The 13,975-nt window shown below is 45.7% G+C and overlaps 1 protein-coding gene across 1 annotated transcript in view; it reads right to left on the bottom strand.

Moving 5' to 3' along the window:
• Positions 1–13,975, bottom strand: part of LOC141106765 (uncharacterized) — a 136,032-nt gene that overhangs the window by 19,778 nt on the left and 102,279 nt on the right. The window contains exon 21 of the mRNA XM_073597692.1: positions 11,416–12,384. Coding sequence (XP_073453793.1) covers positions 11,416–12,384 — 969 coding nt within the window. The remainder of the gene's footprint in view (positions 1–11,415; positions 12,385–13,975) is intronic.

The raw sequence follows: 13,975 nt of genomic DNA on the forward strand, positions 1-13,975 counted from the left end.
CACTTATTTAATAGTAAAATGATGGTATAATATTCCCAGAATGCCCCTCAGCTCTCTGGTCAGATTTGTGTTTTATTAGTAGAGATAAAAATGATGTCATGTGACCTCCCAGAATCCTCCTCACCTCTCCAATCAGCAGGTAGATGATCTCCAGGGTGAGGTCTAATATCCTCTCAGTCATGTGACTTTGGTCTTTGTCCATCGTCATCATTGATGTGGTCATGTGATCTGTACAGGACTCTCCTCTCTGTAAATGGATAATAAATAAAGATAATAAAATAGAGTTCCTCCATAGTTCATCCTATTATTAGATTAGAGGTCTTGTTTATAAAGTAACTGAAGGAAAACCATTCTATTCCTTTTAAAGGCTAACTCCAACCAGAACATATTATTTTAACCAGTTGCCAACCGGCCCATAGCCAAATGACGGCTGCAGGGCGGTTGGATAACTCTGGGATCACTTCATATATCGTGATTCCAGAAAACTGCTCCCGCGCGCCCCCTGGGGTGTGCACACGGGAACATCCATGACCACCGGGTCCAGAGGACCCGGCGCATCATGGATCACGGTAAACGGCCGCTGATCGCGGCCGTTTACCATGTGATCGCTCCGTCAAATGATGGAGTGATCACATGTAAACAAACTGGCGTCATGTCATGAAACCGGTTCCTCCCTCCCCTCTCTGTACCGATCGGTACAGAGGGGGAGGGATTGGATGGGGGCCGCACTGTGGGCTGGATGTGTAGTGCCCACAGCGCTGCTCAGTGACATGTGCAGTCACATCCATCCATCCCTCCATGCTCAGCCATCCCCCCCTAAATCTTGATTTTGCAAAGAATTGTGGGAAAAAAATGACAACTTCAAAAAACTCACCATGCATCTTTCTAAATACCTTGGAATGTCTTCTTTCCAAAAAGGGGTCATTTGGGGGGTATTTGTACTTTTCTGGCATGTTAGGCCCCTTTCACACGAGGCGGACTCCGTTTCTACGGAGCCCGCCTCGGTCCGCCGGCTCAGCGGGAGATCTGTCCGTTGATCTCCGCTGAGCCGGCGGTTGACAGGTCCCTCTCTGCTCACTGAGCGGGGAGGGGCTTGTCAGGCGCCGCTGCCGCCTATGGAGGGATCGGATGAAAACGGACCGCATGTCCGTTTTCATCAGATCTCACCCGATCCGATCCGCCAGCGACGGACCTGGACGTAGAGCCAACCATCTGCTTTTAGCGGATCGGATGTCAGCGGACATGTCTCCGCTGACATCTGACGCTCCATAGACTAACATGGAGCGCCCGTTCAGGTCCGCCGTCAAAACTGACAGGCGGACCTGAACGGTCCGATCGTGTGAAAGGGGCCTTAGGGTCTCAAGAAATGAGATAGGCCGTCAGTACTTCAGGTGTGATCAGTTTTCAGATATTGGCACCACAGCTTGTGGACTCTATAACTTTCACAAAGACCAAATAATATCCACCGATTTGGGTTATTTTTACCAACGATATGTAGCGGTATAAATTTTGGCCAAAATATATGAAGAAAAAATTACTAATTTGCAAAATTTTATAACAGAAACGAAGAAAAATGCATTTTTTTACAGAATTTTCGGTCTTTTTCCTTTTATAGCTCAAAAAATAAAGAACCCAGCAGTGATTAAATACCACCAAAAGAAAGCTCTATTTTGTGAAAAAAAGGACAAAAATTTCATTTGGGTACAGTGTTGCATGACTGAGTAATTGTCATTCAAAGTGTGAGAGCACCGAAAGCTGAAAATTGGTCTGGTTATTAAGGGGGTTTAAGTGCCCAGTGGTCAAGTGGTAATATGTATTTCAGCTTGGATAGTGAGGGGAAGCCTCTAGTGAGTTGGCTGGTATCAGGCAGAACAGGAAATGAGAAGAAATCTTTTGATGGATGGACAGTTGGATAAATGGTTCTATATTTAGGATGTATCTGGTCTATAAACCAGAGGATCTGGATGGACAGTTGGATAAATGGTTCTATATTTAGGATGTATCTGGTCTATAAACCAGAGGCTCTGGATGGACAGTTGGATAAATGGTTAGTAAGCACGCTCTCAGCACACAAACCCTGGTTATCCATGGACACCTATGTGTGGTGTGGGGGTGAAAAGGCCCACTATCACTACACATGTGTTATGTGGGTGGCAAGAGCTTCAGCAGAGCAAACAACCGTAAGTAACCGCAACTACAATGACTCTCCCCATTCACACCTAAGCGTTTTGTAGTTTGAAACCCAAAGCTACAAAGCTCTCAACAAACCAAATCCCATACATTTGAATGATGGCAGTTCATATATAAGCACTCAGTGGCGGTGTCCATAAGGGCGCATGGGTGCCGCCCCCTCTCTCCTGCCACCCTCTCTAGCACCAATAGATAGATTCATGCCATGCTTGAATCTATCTATGGCCATCGCTGCCACACCCTTTTTAGGCGCCCAGCCCCTTTTCAGGTGTCGGGCGCCTGAATTACAGTGGCAGAGGGGGGGGTGTTTTTGAAGCACCTGATTAGCGCCATAGGCTCTAATAGGCGTCAAAAAAGGTGACCTGTGAGTGCCATGCTGGGCGCTCGCACGTCACTCAGCTGTGTTAGAAAAGCAAATGAATATTCGCTTTCCTAACACGAAACTGCCTCTCCGCCAATCAGGTGCTCGGATCTGTTACTCATCACCTGATTGGCTGAAACGACAGGAGCTGTGATTGGAGGCCTATCAGGTGTCCAATCATAGCAGAGGTGTGATGGACACAGTGCCTGCCTTTGATGGGCACAGTGGCTGCATTTGATGGGCACAGTGGCTGCGTTTGATGGGCACAGTGGCTGCGTTTGATGGGCACAGTGGCTGCGTTTGATGGGCACAGTGGCTGCATTTGATGGGACTTTTTTTTCAGAATTTTTCAGTTTGTTTGCGGCAAATAAACACCCAATGTTGCCTCTTACCTTTGAGGCAGAATTGGGTGTTTTTTGGCAAATGCACATCAATGAGAACACTTGAAACAAGCATATCGATCCGCTATAATTCGAACGTTATTAAGGACTGGTCTTGTCCCCATATTGCTTTCCATTGGTCAAAACAGAAATGTCCGAAGCTTGAATACACATGTAAATGAATGAGATTTGGTTCTAATACACTCATTTACGCATGGAAAAACATAAAATACATTCAAATAAAAAAAAAGAAAAAACTGAAAATCTCTCACCTCAGATATAAATCCAGCATAAAAAGGATAATAGTGAAAACGTGTAATAAATACGTCCTTCAGAAAACGTCTCCCGAATAGCCCAACACGATCACAACGCTCCAGCAGGTGGACAGTAAACAAACTCAGCTTCTGTTGTTGCTAGGCAACCAATAACGGCAGGAATGTAGTACTTCCTGAAACGCCCACAGGGCGGGGAACCACACCCCCCTCCACACAGTCAGGTGAAGTTACTGGGCATGTGCAGACCGCAGCCAATGGCACGAGAAGACTTGGCTGTGTCTGTTGTCACCCAGCAACGTAGTGTTATCTGCTGTCCAGAGACACAATGGGGGGAATTAACAAAGAGAAATACATTGGTTTTGTGGTGTAAATATTGGCGCGTTTTCCGTGCGCCCGAATTATAAGAGAAGTTCTATGTTGTGCTACGCCGGCTGAGCCAAATCACATTAGAAGTGCTTTGTGAAAAATTCTATAAATGTCCGATTGTGTGCGCCAAAATATTGAAGCCCTCGAGCCAATGTTCCAATTTAACCCCTTCCATACCGGGTACTTATACCCCCCTCCCGCCCAGGACAATTATCACCTTTCAGCGCTGTCACTCTTTCAATGACAATTGCGCGGTCACACAACACTGTACACAAATGACAATTGTATCATTTGTTCCCACAAATAGAGCTTTGTTTTGGTGGTATTTGATCACCTCTGTGGTTTTTATTTTTTTGTTATAAAATTCAAAAAGACCACTTTTTTTTTTTTTAAATACAAAACCGTTTTATATTTTTTTAATAAATTTTCCAAACAGGTCATTTTTCTCCTTCATTGATGGGCACTGATAAGGTGGCACTGATGGGCACTAATAGGCAGCACTGATGGGCATTGATAAGTGGCAGTGAAGGGCACTAATATGTGGCACTGATAGCTGGCACTGATGGGCACTTATAGGCTGCATTGATGGGCACTAATAAGGTGGCACTGATGGGCACTAATAGGCAGCACTGGTGGGCACTGAGAGGTGGCACTGATGGGTAGCACTGATTGGCGACACTGAAGGTCATTGATAGGTGGCACTGAAGGGCACTAATAGGTGGCACTGATAGCCGGCACTGATGGTTACTGATGGTTAGCAGTAATAGGCACTGATGGGTGGCAGTGATGAGCACTGATCGGCACTGGTAGGTGACACTGATAGGCAGCACTGCTAGGTGGCACTGATGAGGCACTGATTGGCACCACTAGTGGGCATTGATAAGTTGCACTCGTGGGCATTAATAGGTGGCACTGATTGCTGGCACTTATGCACTGGTGGGCACTGATTCATGGCACTGTGTGGGCACTGGCAGGTGGCACTGGCAGGCAGTATTGGTGGGCACAGATGAGGCGGCGGCGCCTCTTCCTCTTCGGGACCGATTTCCCTCACACAGAAGCCGGTAATCAGCTTTTTTTTCTCCTCACGCTTTTAGCGTGAGGAGAAAAAAAAACGATTACCAGTCTTCTATTTACATCATGTGATCAGCTGTCATTGGCTGACAGCTGATCACCTGGTAAGGGGCCGGGATCGGCCCCTCACTCCAATCTGTGATCACCCGAGTCTCATTGACTCGGTGATCACAGCGCGCGCCACGCACGTCCTGCAGGGAGGTGCACAGAAAGCGTGCAAAGGGGAGACATCTATTGACGGCCTCCCGGCAAAGTACATCCGCACTGTAGCCATCATTCCGCTATAGCGTGGATCTGAAGGGGTTAAGAAAAATATAAACCGCTACCAGAGCAATGGAAATAGTAGTGAACAGAACTTCCGTTTGGCACCAAAATGTTAGCGCACGCATCCTAAGCACCCTCAAATCTGGTGCACCATTACCATGGGACAAAATCATGGATTGGCGGGTGTCACTTTCATTCATTTGTTATTAATAATTAAAGTTAGACTCCAGTTACATCGGTCCACCTTGGAGGATAAGTGTACATACTCCATACCTGAGGGACCGCATTGGAAGCCAAGAATCACGGTAGTAGTCGCCGCCACTTCAGTGATCGTCAGCATCTTCCAGGTCCTGGTTGTCCTGCTACATAGTAACCACAGGGGGTCACTTTCTTGGGAAGGGCTCCATTGGATGAGGTGGAGATTGTGACATCACCACCCCAGCCTTTCCACCTCGTTTTAATAGAGTAGGGGTAGGCAACCTCTCAGAGGTTAAGATCTACCTGGACAACATGGAGGATACCAAAGATCCCGGTTGGGGCGCCCTAAATAAAAAAAAAACAAACTACCAAGCTCCCAATAAAAATACAGCATCACAGTAGTGTCTTCTGTCCTTTTCACATCACCCTTCCACTGTAGTGTCCTTTGCCCCCCTCCCACAGTAGTGTGCTGTACCCCCCAATGCTGTGTCCTCTGCCCCTTCAATTCCCCCCCCCCCCCCGTGGTGTCCCCTGCCCCCCTCCCCCCACAGTAGTGTTATGTAACCCCCAATGCAGCGTCCTCTGCCCCTTCACATCACCATCCCCCCCCACTGCAGTGTCCTCTACCTCCCCATAGCAGTTTCCTCTGCCCCCCTCCCCTAACAGTAATGTTCTGTACCCCCCAACAACAGCCCCTTCACATCAACCCCTTCATTATAGTGTCCTCTACCCCCCTCCACAGTAGTGTTCTGTACCCACCCCCCAATGCAGTTTGCTCTGCCCCCTTGACATCACCCCCGCCCACTGTTGTGTCCTCTGCCCCTACAGAAGTGTTCTGTAACCCACAATACAGTGTCCTTTGCCCCTTCACCCCCACCCTATAGTGTCCTCTTATCCCCACACTAGTGTCCTGTACCCCCCAATGTTGTGTCCTCTGGCCCCTTTACATCACCCCTCCCACTTTAGTGTCCTGCCCCCATCCTGCCCCTAGTAATGTCCTGTGCCCCCCCCCCCCCAAACAATGTCGTCTGACCCCCTTGACATCAACCGCCTCCCCCCGTAGTGTCCTCTGTACCCCCCTCCAACAGTGTAACCCGCCCCCCCCCCACATACACACAGCGCTGTGTAGGTAGCACTTCCCACCTGCCAGTGTGTTCATCAGGGTGGAGATCAGGAGACAGCATTTTGCTGGGTGGAAGGAGCTGGAGCTGCTGGAGTTCATAATAGCAAGCTGGTGATTGGTTGCTAGGACCGTCTAGCAACCAATCACTGAACAGCTCCTGCTCCCGCCCTCCATCCAGTTCCCGCCTTGTGCTCTGAGGAGGCAGAGCCGTAGTTATGATCCACCTGTCGGCCCCCTCATGGTGGACCTTTCCATTTGTGATCGACAGTTTGCCGACCCCAACATTGGAGGATGTCTCAAACTTGCACAAAGCAAGGTCCTTAAAGACGTGGATGAGCGAGTTTGGGGTGGAGGAACTTGACTGGTCTGCACCTCAACCTGATAGAGCACCTTTGGGATGAATTAGAGCGGAGACTGAGAGCCAGGCCTTCTCGTCCAACATCAGTGCCTGACCTCACAAATGCGCTTCTGGAAGAATGGTCAAACATTCCCATAGACACACTCCTAAACCTTGTGGACGGCTTTCCCAGAAGAGTTGAAGCTCTTATAGCTGCAAAGGGTGGGCCAACTCAATATTTGCAAAAAGGAAATAGCCCCAGGAGGATATGGCATGGACTCCTCAGACCTAGTCTTCATTTGAGGTTTCTCTTGGAAGAGCTCAGGGGATCCAGTGGTTGGTGGATCTGAAGTCTAGTGAGAGACTGGGAACTTGATGAGTGAAGACCCCCAGTGAGTGAGTGTGGGGTACTCTGAGAACTGTTCGTGTTGCAAATATTGAATACAATTACCGTTAGTAACAGCTCCAAGATTGTTGCCATAGGAGACAGCGCTTCTACCTGTACAGAAGTGGTTTCCGGCTGGAGGCCTTCACCTGTATAGCTGTCTACCTATAGAAGTCTTGGCGTCTGCTAATTATCTTTGCATCTACCTAAGGGTGTCCTAAGGGTGTCCTGGCCCCAACCCTCTCTCCACAGTTCTGTTAAAGAGATAATAAATCTCTTTGCATTCAAAAAGTGTCTGGCGCCCACCTATTCATCTTGCATTACACCCACCATGCCTTATAACCCACTCTACACTGAAGGATGTCAGCTCTCCCTAACTCTGGAGGTAACTATTAGGCCTAAAGAGGCTTGAGACTTTGCTACACTACAATTTTTTTTTCAGGTTTTCCCCCTTAAAATCAATGCCAGACCAGAATTAGTGGGGAACCCCATGACATTTTTTGTGTGGACGTCCATGTTTTTTATTTGAGTTTTGCATATTTTTTTTTTTTAAATCAGTTTTATTGATTTTGCACAGAAATACAAAACAAAACATAAAGAGGCAAGACATGCCCTCGCAGGGGCCATTACCTCCGTACAAAAATATCAATTTACAAACAATAACAGCCTAAACGGCAACATAGTATGTAGTATGGTCATACCACCCAACTTTTTGCGATCGGGAATGAGGGACACCTATTATCAAAAGTATGTAGGTATAGGACACACCCCTTAAGGTTGAATTATACAAAAAATGATTGGTTAAACCCACAAGTGGTTTTTTTTTACCACTTCTTTTCCTTTATATTGGCTTTTAAAATTTACAAATGCAGCAATTTAGAAATGGGATGAAAGTTTTAGCACTGGGAAACACTTTTTGAGGACTAAAAAGTGCATTTTATATACAACTCTATAGATCAGACCAAAATGAGGGACAAATGAGGAGGAAAGAGGGACAGGGGGGGACTTTGTTCCGAATCCGGGACAGTCCCTTGAAATCCGGGACAGTCCCTTGAAATCCAGGACAGCCCCTCGAAATCCGGGACAGCCCCTCAAAATCTAGGACAGCCCCTCAAATTCCAGGACAGCCCCTCAAAATCAGTTGAGAGCTATGAGTATGGTGCATTTTTTTTTTTGCAAAGACATGAGCGATGGAAGGAGTATCTAGACCCAAGTGGGAGCTCATGGAACCTGAAAGTCACAATCAATCATCTAGCTGTCCATAGGGGTATTTGTAGAGGGGCTTGCGTTTTGCATTTTTAATGTTTCACTTTTTTTTTGAAAATTTTTATTTATTGCTTTTTAACATAACACACAAGACCCAATGGGCCACACACAAAAAGAAACTATTTACATTTCTTCAGCATTGACTCTCTCTTCCTCCTTCCAGACCCTCACTCAGTGAAGAGATCAAAATAATAATAAGGCCACCTTTTCCTAATAACAGTCAATGGAACGTTTAGATATGTCAAATAGTTACATACATATTAAATCCTACTGCAAGTGCATTCTATTGGGTGCCACTCAATCCGCCACCGTAGTTTCACTATTCATCCAACTTCCCCACACTTTATCAAATTTCTGTGGTATGCCCCTGCTAATGTATGTGGCCTTGTATAAAGGTGCAGCCCTATTAACCACACCCTTCCACGCTGATACAGATGGAGGATTGGGCTTTTTCCATGATAACACTATCATTTTCCTAGCGTGATAGATAAGGATCGTCAGCAAAGTACGAGTAATGCCGCGTACACACGAGCGGACTTCTCGTCGGACTGAAGCCCGAAGGACTTTCCGATGGAGTTTCGACGGAGTTCCAATGAAACGGACTTACCTACACACGATCACACCAAAGTCCGATCGTTTCGAACGTGCTGACGTACGACCGGACTAGAATAAGGAAGTTCATAGCCAGTAGCCAGTAGCTGCCCTTGCGTAGTTTTTGGTCCATCAGACTACCATACGGACGAACTGATTTTTCGATAGGAATCGAGTCCGTCGGAAAGATTTGAAACATGTTCTATTTCTAGGTCCTTTGGAATTTTCGACACAAAAGGTCAGATGAAGGTCCGATAAAGCCCCCACACGATTGGAATGCGTCGGACCTTTTCTGACGGAAAGTCCGCTCATGTGCACGCGGCATTGCTCTTTTTGGTGCTAGATTGTCTACCAGTCCCAAAAGGCACACCTCTATCGTGGACTGTATAGGAATGGCGGTTACTTCTGTTATACATTTTGTGACCCCCTTCCAAAATACTTGGATGTTCGAGCAATTCCAAAAGATATGCATGAAATCGGCTTTGAGGGAACTGCACCACCAGCAACCAGGTGACTGGGTAGGGAACATCTTAGCCAATCTAACTGGAGTAAGATATATACGATGCAGGAATTTAAATTAAATGAGTTGGTCCCTAGCAGAGACCAATCTAGTAAAATGAATGTCCCATTTAGTGTTTCACTTTAAGCATGACAAAAATCACAGAGGTTTTTATTTACTAAAACTGGAGTGCAAAATTGGGTGCAGCCCTGCATAGAAACCAATCAGCATTTAGGTGTTATTGTCAAAGCTTAGAGGACAAGCTGAAGTTAGAAAGATGATTGGCTACCATGCACAGCTGCACCAAATTCTGAGTTGCTCCAGTTTTAGTAAATCCCCCCCGCTCTTCCAGCCAAAATTAAAATTTTTTTTTTTTGCTTTTGTACATGTTCCCCAGGGCACGGCCCCATCCCCCCCATGCCATTTTTTGACAATCTATTACCTATTAGCCTATAAAAGAATCGGCAGAACAATTTTTTAAATATTACGGCTCCCATTGATTTCAATGGGATTCAGATTTGGCACCCAAATTTTAGTCATCTGAGTGACTAAAGTCATTCAGTGACTAAAGTGACTAAAGTCATTCAGTGACTAAAGTGACTAAAGTCATTCAGTGACTAAAGTGACTAAAGTCATTCAGTGACTAAAGTGACTAAAGTCATTCAGTGACTAAAGTGACTAAAGTCATTCAGTGACTAAAGTGACTAAAGTCATTCAGTGACTAAAAAGACTAAAGTCATTCAGAGACTAAAGTCATGAGTCATCTCAGTCTCTGAGTGTAGACTGTAAGATGATTTAATGAAGGTATAAAAGTATAAAACTCCCATGATAAAAGTAAATAAATGAGCATGTCACAGGAAAGGTGAATCCAAGAGACATCAGTGGGTGTAGGGGCTCCGTAGGCCCATGCTGTAGCAGTCCGCCACTTGCAGAGGCTGTCTCTAGTTTTTACCTACTGCGCATGCTCCGAAACGCGTTGAGGCTTAGTGAGCTCTTCCTCCTTACCACCATCCAGCTGGCTGGAACAGCCTCTGTAAGTGGCGGACTGCTACAGCGTGGGCTTACGAAGCCATTACACCCACTGACGTCTCTTGGATTCACCTTTACTGTGACATGCACATTTTTTTTTACTTTCATCATGTGAGTTTTATACTTTTATACCCTCATTAAATCATCTTACAGTCTACACTCTGAGGCGCCTATTTTTCTCTCTTCTCGTTGCATGTTTTTGAGGCAGCTTCCACTCCCCCCCTTCCCTTCAAGGCTTGCCTTGAATCTGTGGACTTGTTCTGGTTGTCCTATTAGGAGCCATACTACAGGACAATATTTTACACTTGTTATTTATACCTGATTTGGTCTCCTATCAGAGCCAGTATATTTAAGTTTTTTTGCAAATTAGTCATGTTCACCGAACCAAACCCAGACACGCTCGGATTGTCACTAATGATAAATATGGAAGACGGAGTCAACATGGCTGACAAGAAAAGTTTATCATTTCCAGCAAACCCCAAGCTGTGCAGAAACATGACTAATCTCCGAGGGGCGGAGCGAAACGCGTTGGACGCGTGGCCTGGTTGGAGTCCAGGCTGAGGTTGCCACTTTCATACCGGTCCCAGGGACCACATGGATGTGCGGTTACTGGGTCCCTCCTTTTGTCTTGATGTGCAGAACCAGAGCCAGGAACTGTATCAGGCCGCTACAGCGGGGGGGGGGGGGTGTTCTCTGATGTCTAATTAGATGTCCTGTCCAATGAAAGATGAATACCGACGTTCACTGAGTGACTTCTCTGGTGTTTCATAAAGCTTCCTTTGTAAGCGTAACATTTCCCACACTCTAAACAGGAATACGGACGCTCACCCATGTGACATCTCAGGTGCTCAACAAGGCTTCCTTCCCGAGTAAAACATTTCCCACACTCTGAACATGAAAATGGACTCTCACCTGTGTGACATTTTAGGTGCTCAACAAGGTTTCCTTTCCAAGTAAAACATTTCCCGCACTCTGGACATGAAAACGGAGGCTCACCTGTGTGACATCTCTGGTGATGAACAAGGCTTTCTTTCCGAGTAAAACATTTCCCGCACTCTGAACAGGAATACGGACGCTCACCCGCGTGACTTCTCTGGTGTGTAAGAAGGACTCCTCTGTGAGCGAAGCATTTCCCACACTCTAAACAAGAAAACGGACGCTCACCTGTGTGACATCTCAGGTGATAAACAAGGCTTCCTTTCTGAGTAAAACATTTCCCGCACTCTGAACATGAAAACGGACGCTCACCCGTGTGACTCCTCTGGTGATTAACCAGGCTTCCTTTCTGAGTAAAACATTTCCCACACTCTGAACATGAAAACAGACGCTCACCCGTGTGATTCCTCTGGTGTGTAAGAAGCCCTGATTTCTGAGTGAAACATTTCCCGCATTCTGAACAGGAATACGGACGCTCACCCGTGTGACATCTCTGGTGCGCAAAAAGGTTTGTTTTTTGAGTGAAACATTTCCCACACTCTGTACATGAAAACGGACGCTCACCTCTGTGGATTCTTTGGTGTAATAGGAGGTCTCCTTTCTGAGAGCAACATTTCCCGCACTCTGAACATGAATAAGGACGTTCGCCTGTGTGACTCCTCAGGTGTATTTGAAGATTTCCCTTGCAACTGAAACATTTGCCGCACTCTGAACATGAATAAGGACGTTTGCCTGTGTGACTTCTTTGGTGTATAAGATGTAGAAGAAGTTCAGATTTTGTCTTAAAATATTTCCCGCACTCCAAACAAGATAATGAACTCTCTCCTGTGGGAAATCCTTTATGGATTAGAGAAGACTCCTTGGGTATAGATGGACGTGTTGATGGATCTGCACTGTGAGAATGGAGATGGATATCTGAAGTAACAGGATGTGATTGGTCAGAAGATTCCTCAGGATTAGAGGGATCCATTGATGTCTCCACATGATATGGTCTGTGGTGTGTCATTTCACTCATTTGGTTTATTTCAGGAGAATATTCAGCATTATTTTCCGCATCATCATCTGGAGATGAAAAAATATCTCCCTCCGAGGTATTCCTGACATGGTGTCCATCTGTTAGAAAGTAAATTTAAAATATAAAGGAATTCACATTTTGCAGTCACCAATACTATATGAAAACATAAAAAAATCAGATTAAGTACAATACACCAAACCAACTATGATACATGAGGTACCACTGATTGTACATTGATGACCTTTTATATTGAGGAATGGAGATGGACCTTTCATATGGTGTACAGTATCTCCACCTCATTTGTTGGGAACATGACGTTATATTGAGGAATGGAGATGGACCTTTCATATGGTGTACAGTATCTCCACCTCATTTGTTGGGAACATGACGTTATATTGAGGAATGGAGATGGACCTTTCATATGGTGTACAGTATCTCCTCCTCATTTGTTGGGAACATGACGTTATATTGAGGAATGGAGATGGACCTTTCATATGGTGTACAGTATCTCCACCTCATTTGTTGGGAACATGACGTTATATTGAGGAATGGAGATGGACCTTTCATATGGTGTACAGTATCTCCACCTCATTTGTTGGGAACATGACGTTATATTGAGGAATGGAGATGGACCTTTCATATGGTGTACAGTATCTCCTCCTCATTTGTTGGGAACATGACATTATATTGAGGAATGGGGATGGACCTTTCATATGGTGTACAGTATCTCCTCCACATTTGTTGGGAACATGACGTTATATTGAGGAATGGAGATGGACCTTTCATATGGTGTACAGTATCTCCTCCTCATTTGTTGGGAACATGACGTTATATTGAGGAATGGAGATGGACCTTTCATATGGTGTACAGTATCTCCTCCTCATTTGTTGGGAACATGACGTTATATTGAGGAATGGAGATGGACCTTTCATATGGTGTACAGTATCTCCTCCTCATTTGTTGGGAACATGACGTTATATTGAGGAATGGAGATGGACCTTTCATATGGTGTACAGTAACTCCTCCTTATTTATTGGGTAGTGTGATGAATACTAATTGGGTGAACTCAATGGATTTACTTCTTTTTTTCAACCTTACTATCTAGCAATTTAACAAAGATTTCATTCTTCTGGTAGGTATGATGACTTTTTTCAAATTAAACTGATATCTTAAAGTGGTTGTTAAGCCACTCTGACCTGTTAATAGTATCAGCGCTGTCTCCTAATGACAAGTGCCCCTGTGTGTGTGATTTATAAAAATAAAGCAGTATATACCTTATTTCTGAGAGCCTATCAGTGCTCATGTGACTGACCGGCTCTCTCCTCTCCCCATCTGACAGATGCAGCCGGCAGGGCCGAGATCCCCCCGCTGATGTCAGTCAGGAGGGGGGGAGGGGAGAGAGCCAGCCGGTTACGCGATTGCCGATCGATGCTCAGAAATCTCATATATACTGCTTCATTTTTATAAACCACACACACAGGGGCACTTGTCATTAGGAGACAGCGCCGATACTATTAACAGGTCAGAGTTATTCCAGCAGCAGTAGGGGGAGCTGACAGGTAGGAAGGGAGGGGGAGGAGGACAGAGGAGGACACAGACACAGGAGAGCAGGGCTGCGGATGACGGAGGCACGTAAGCTGAGCACAGTGTCAGGGTTCAGCAGCCATGATATACCGTGGTCAGCTTACA

This window comes from Aquarana catesbeiana, linkage group LG08, assembly GCF_042186555.1.
Source record: "Aquarana catesbeiana isolate 2022-GZ linkage group LG08, ASM4218655v1, whole genome shotgun sequence".
Lineage (NCBI taxonomy): Eukaryota > Metazoa > Chordata > Amphibia > Anura > Ranidae > Aquarana > Aquarana catesbeiana.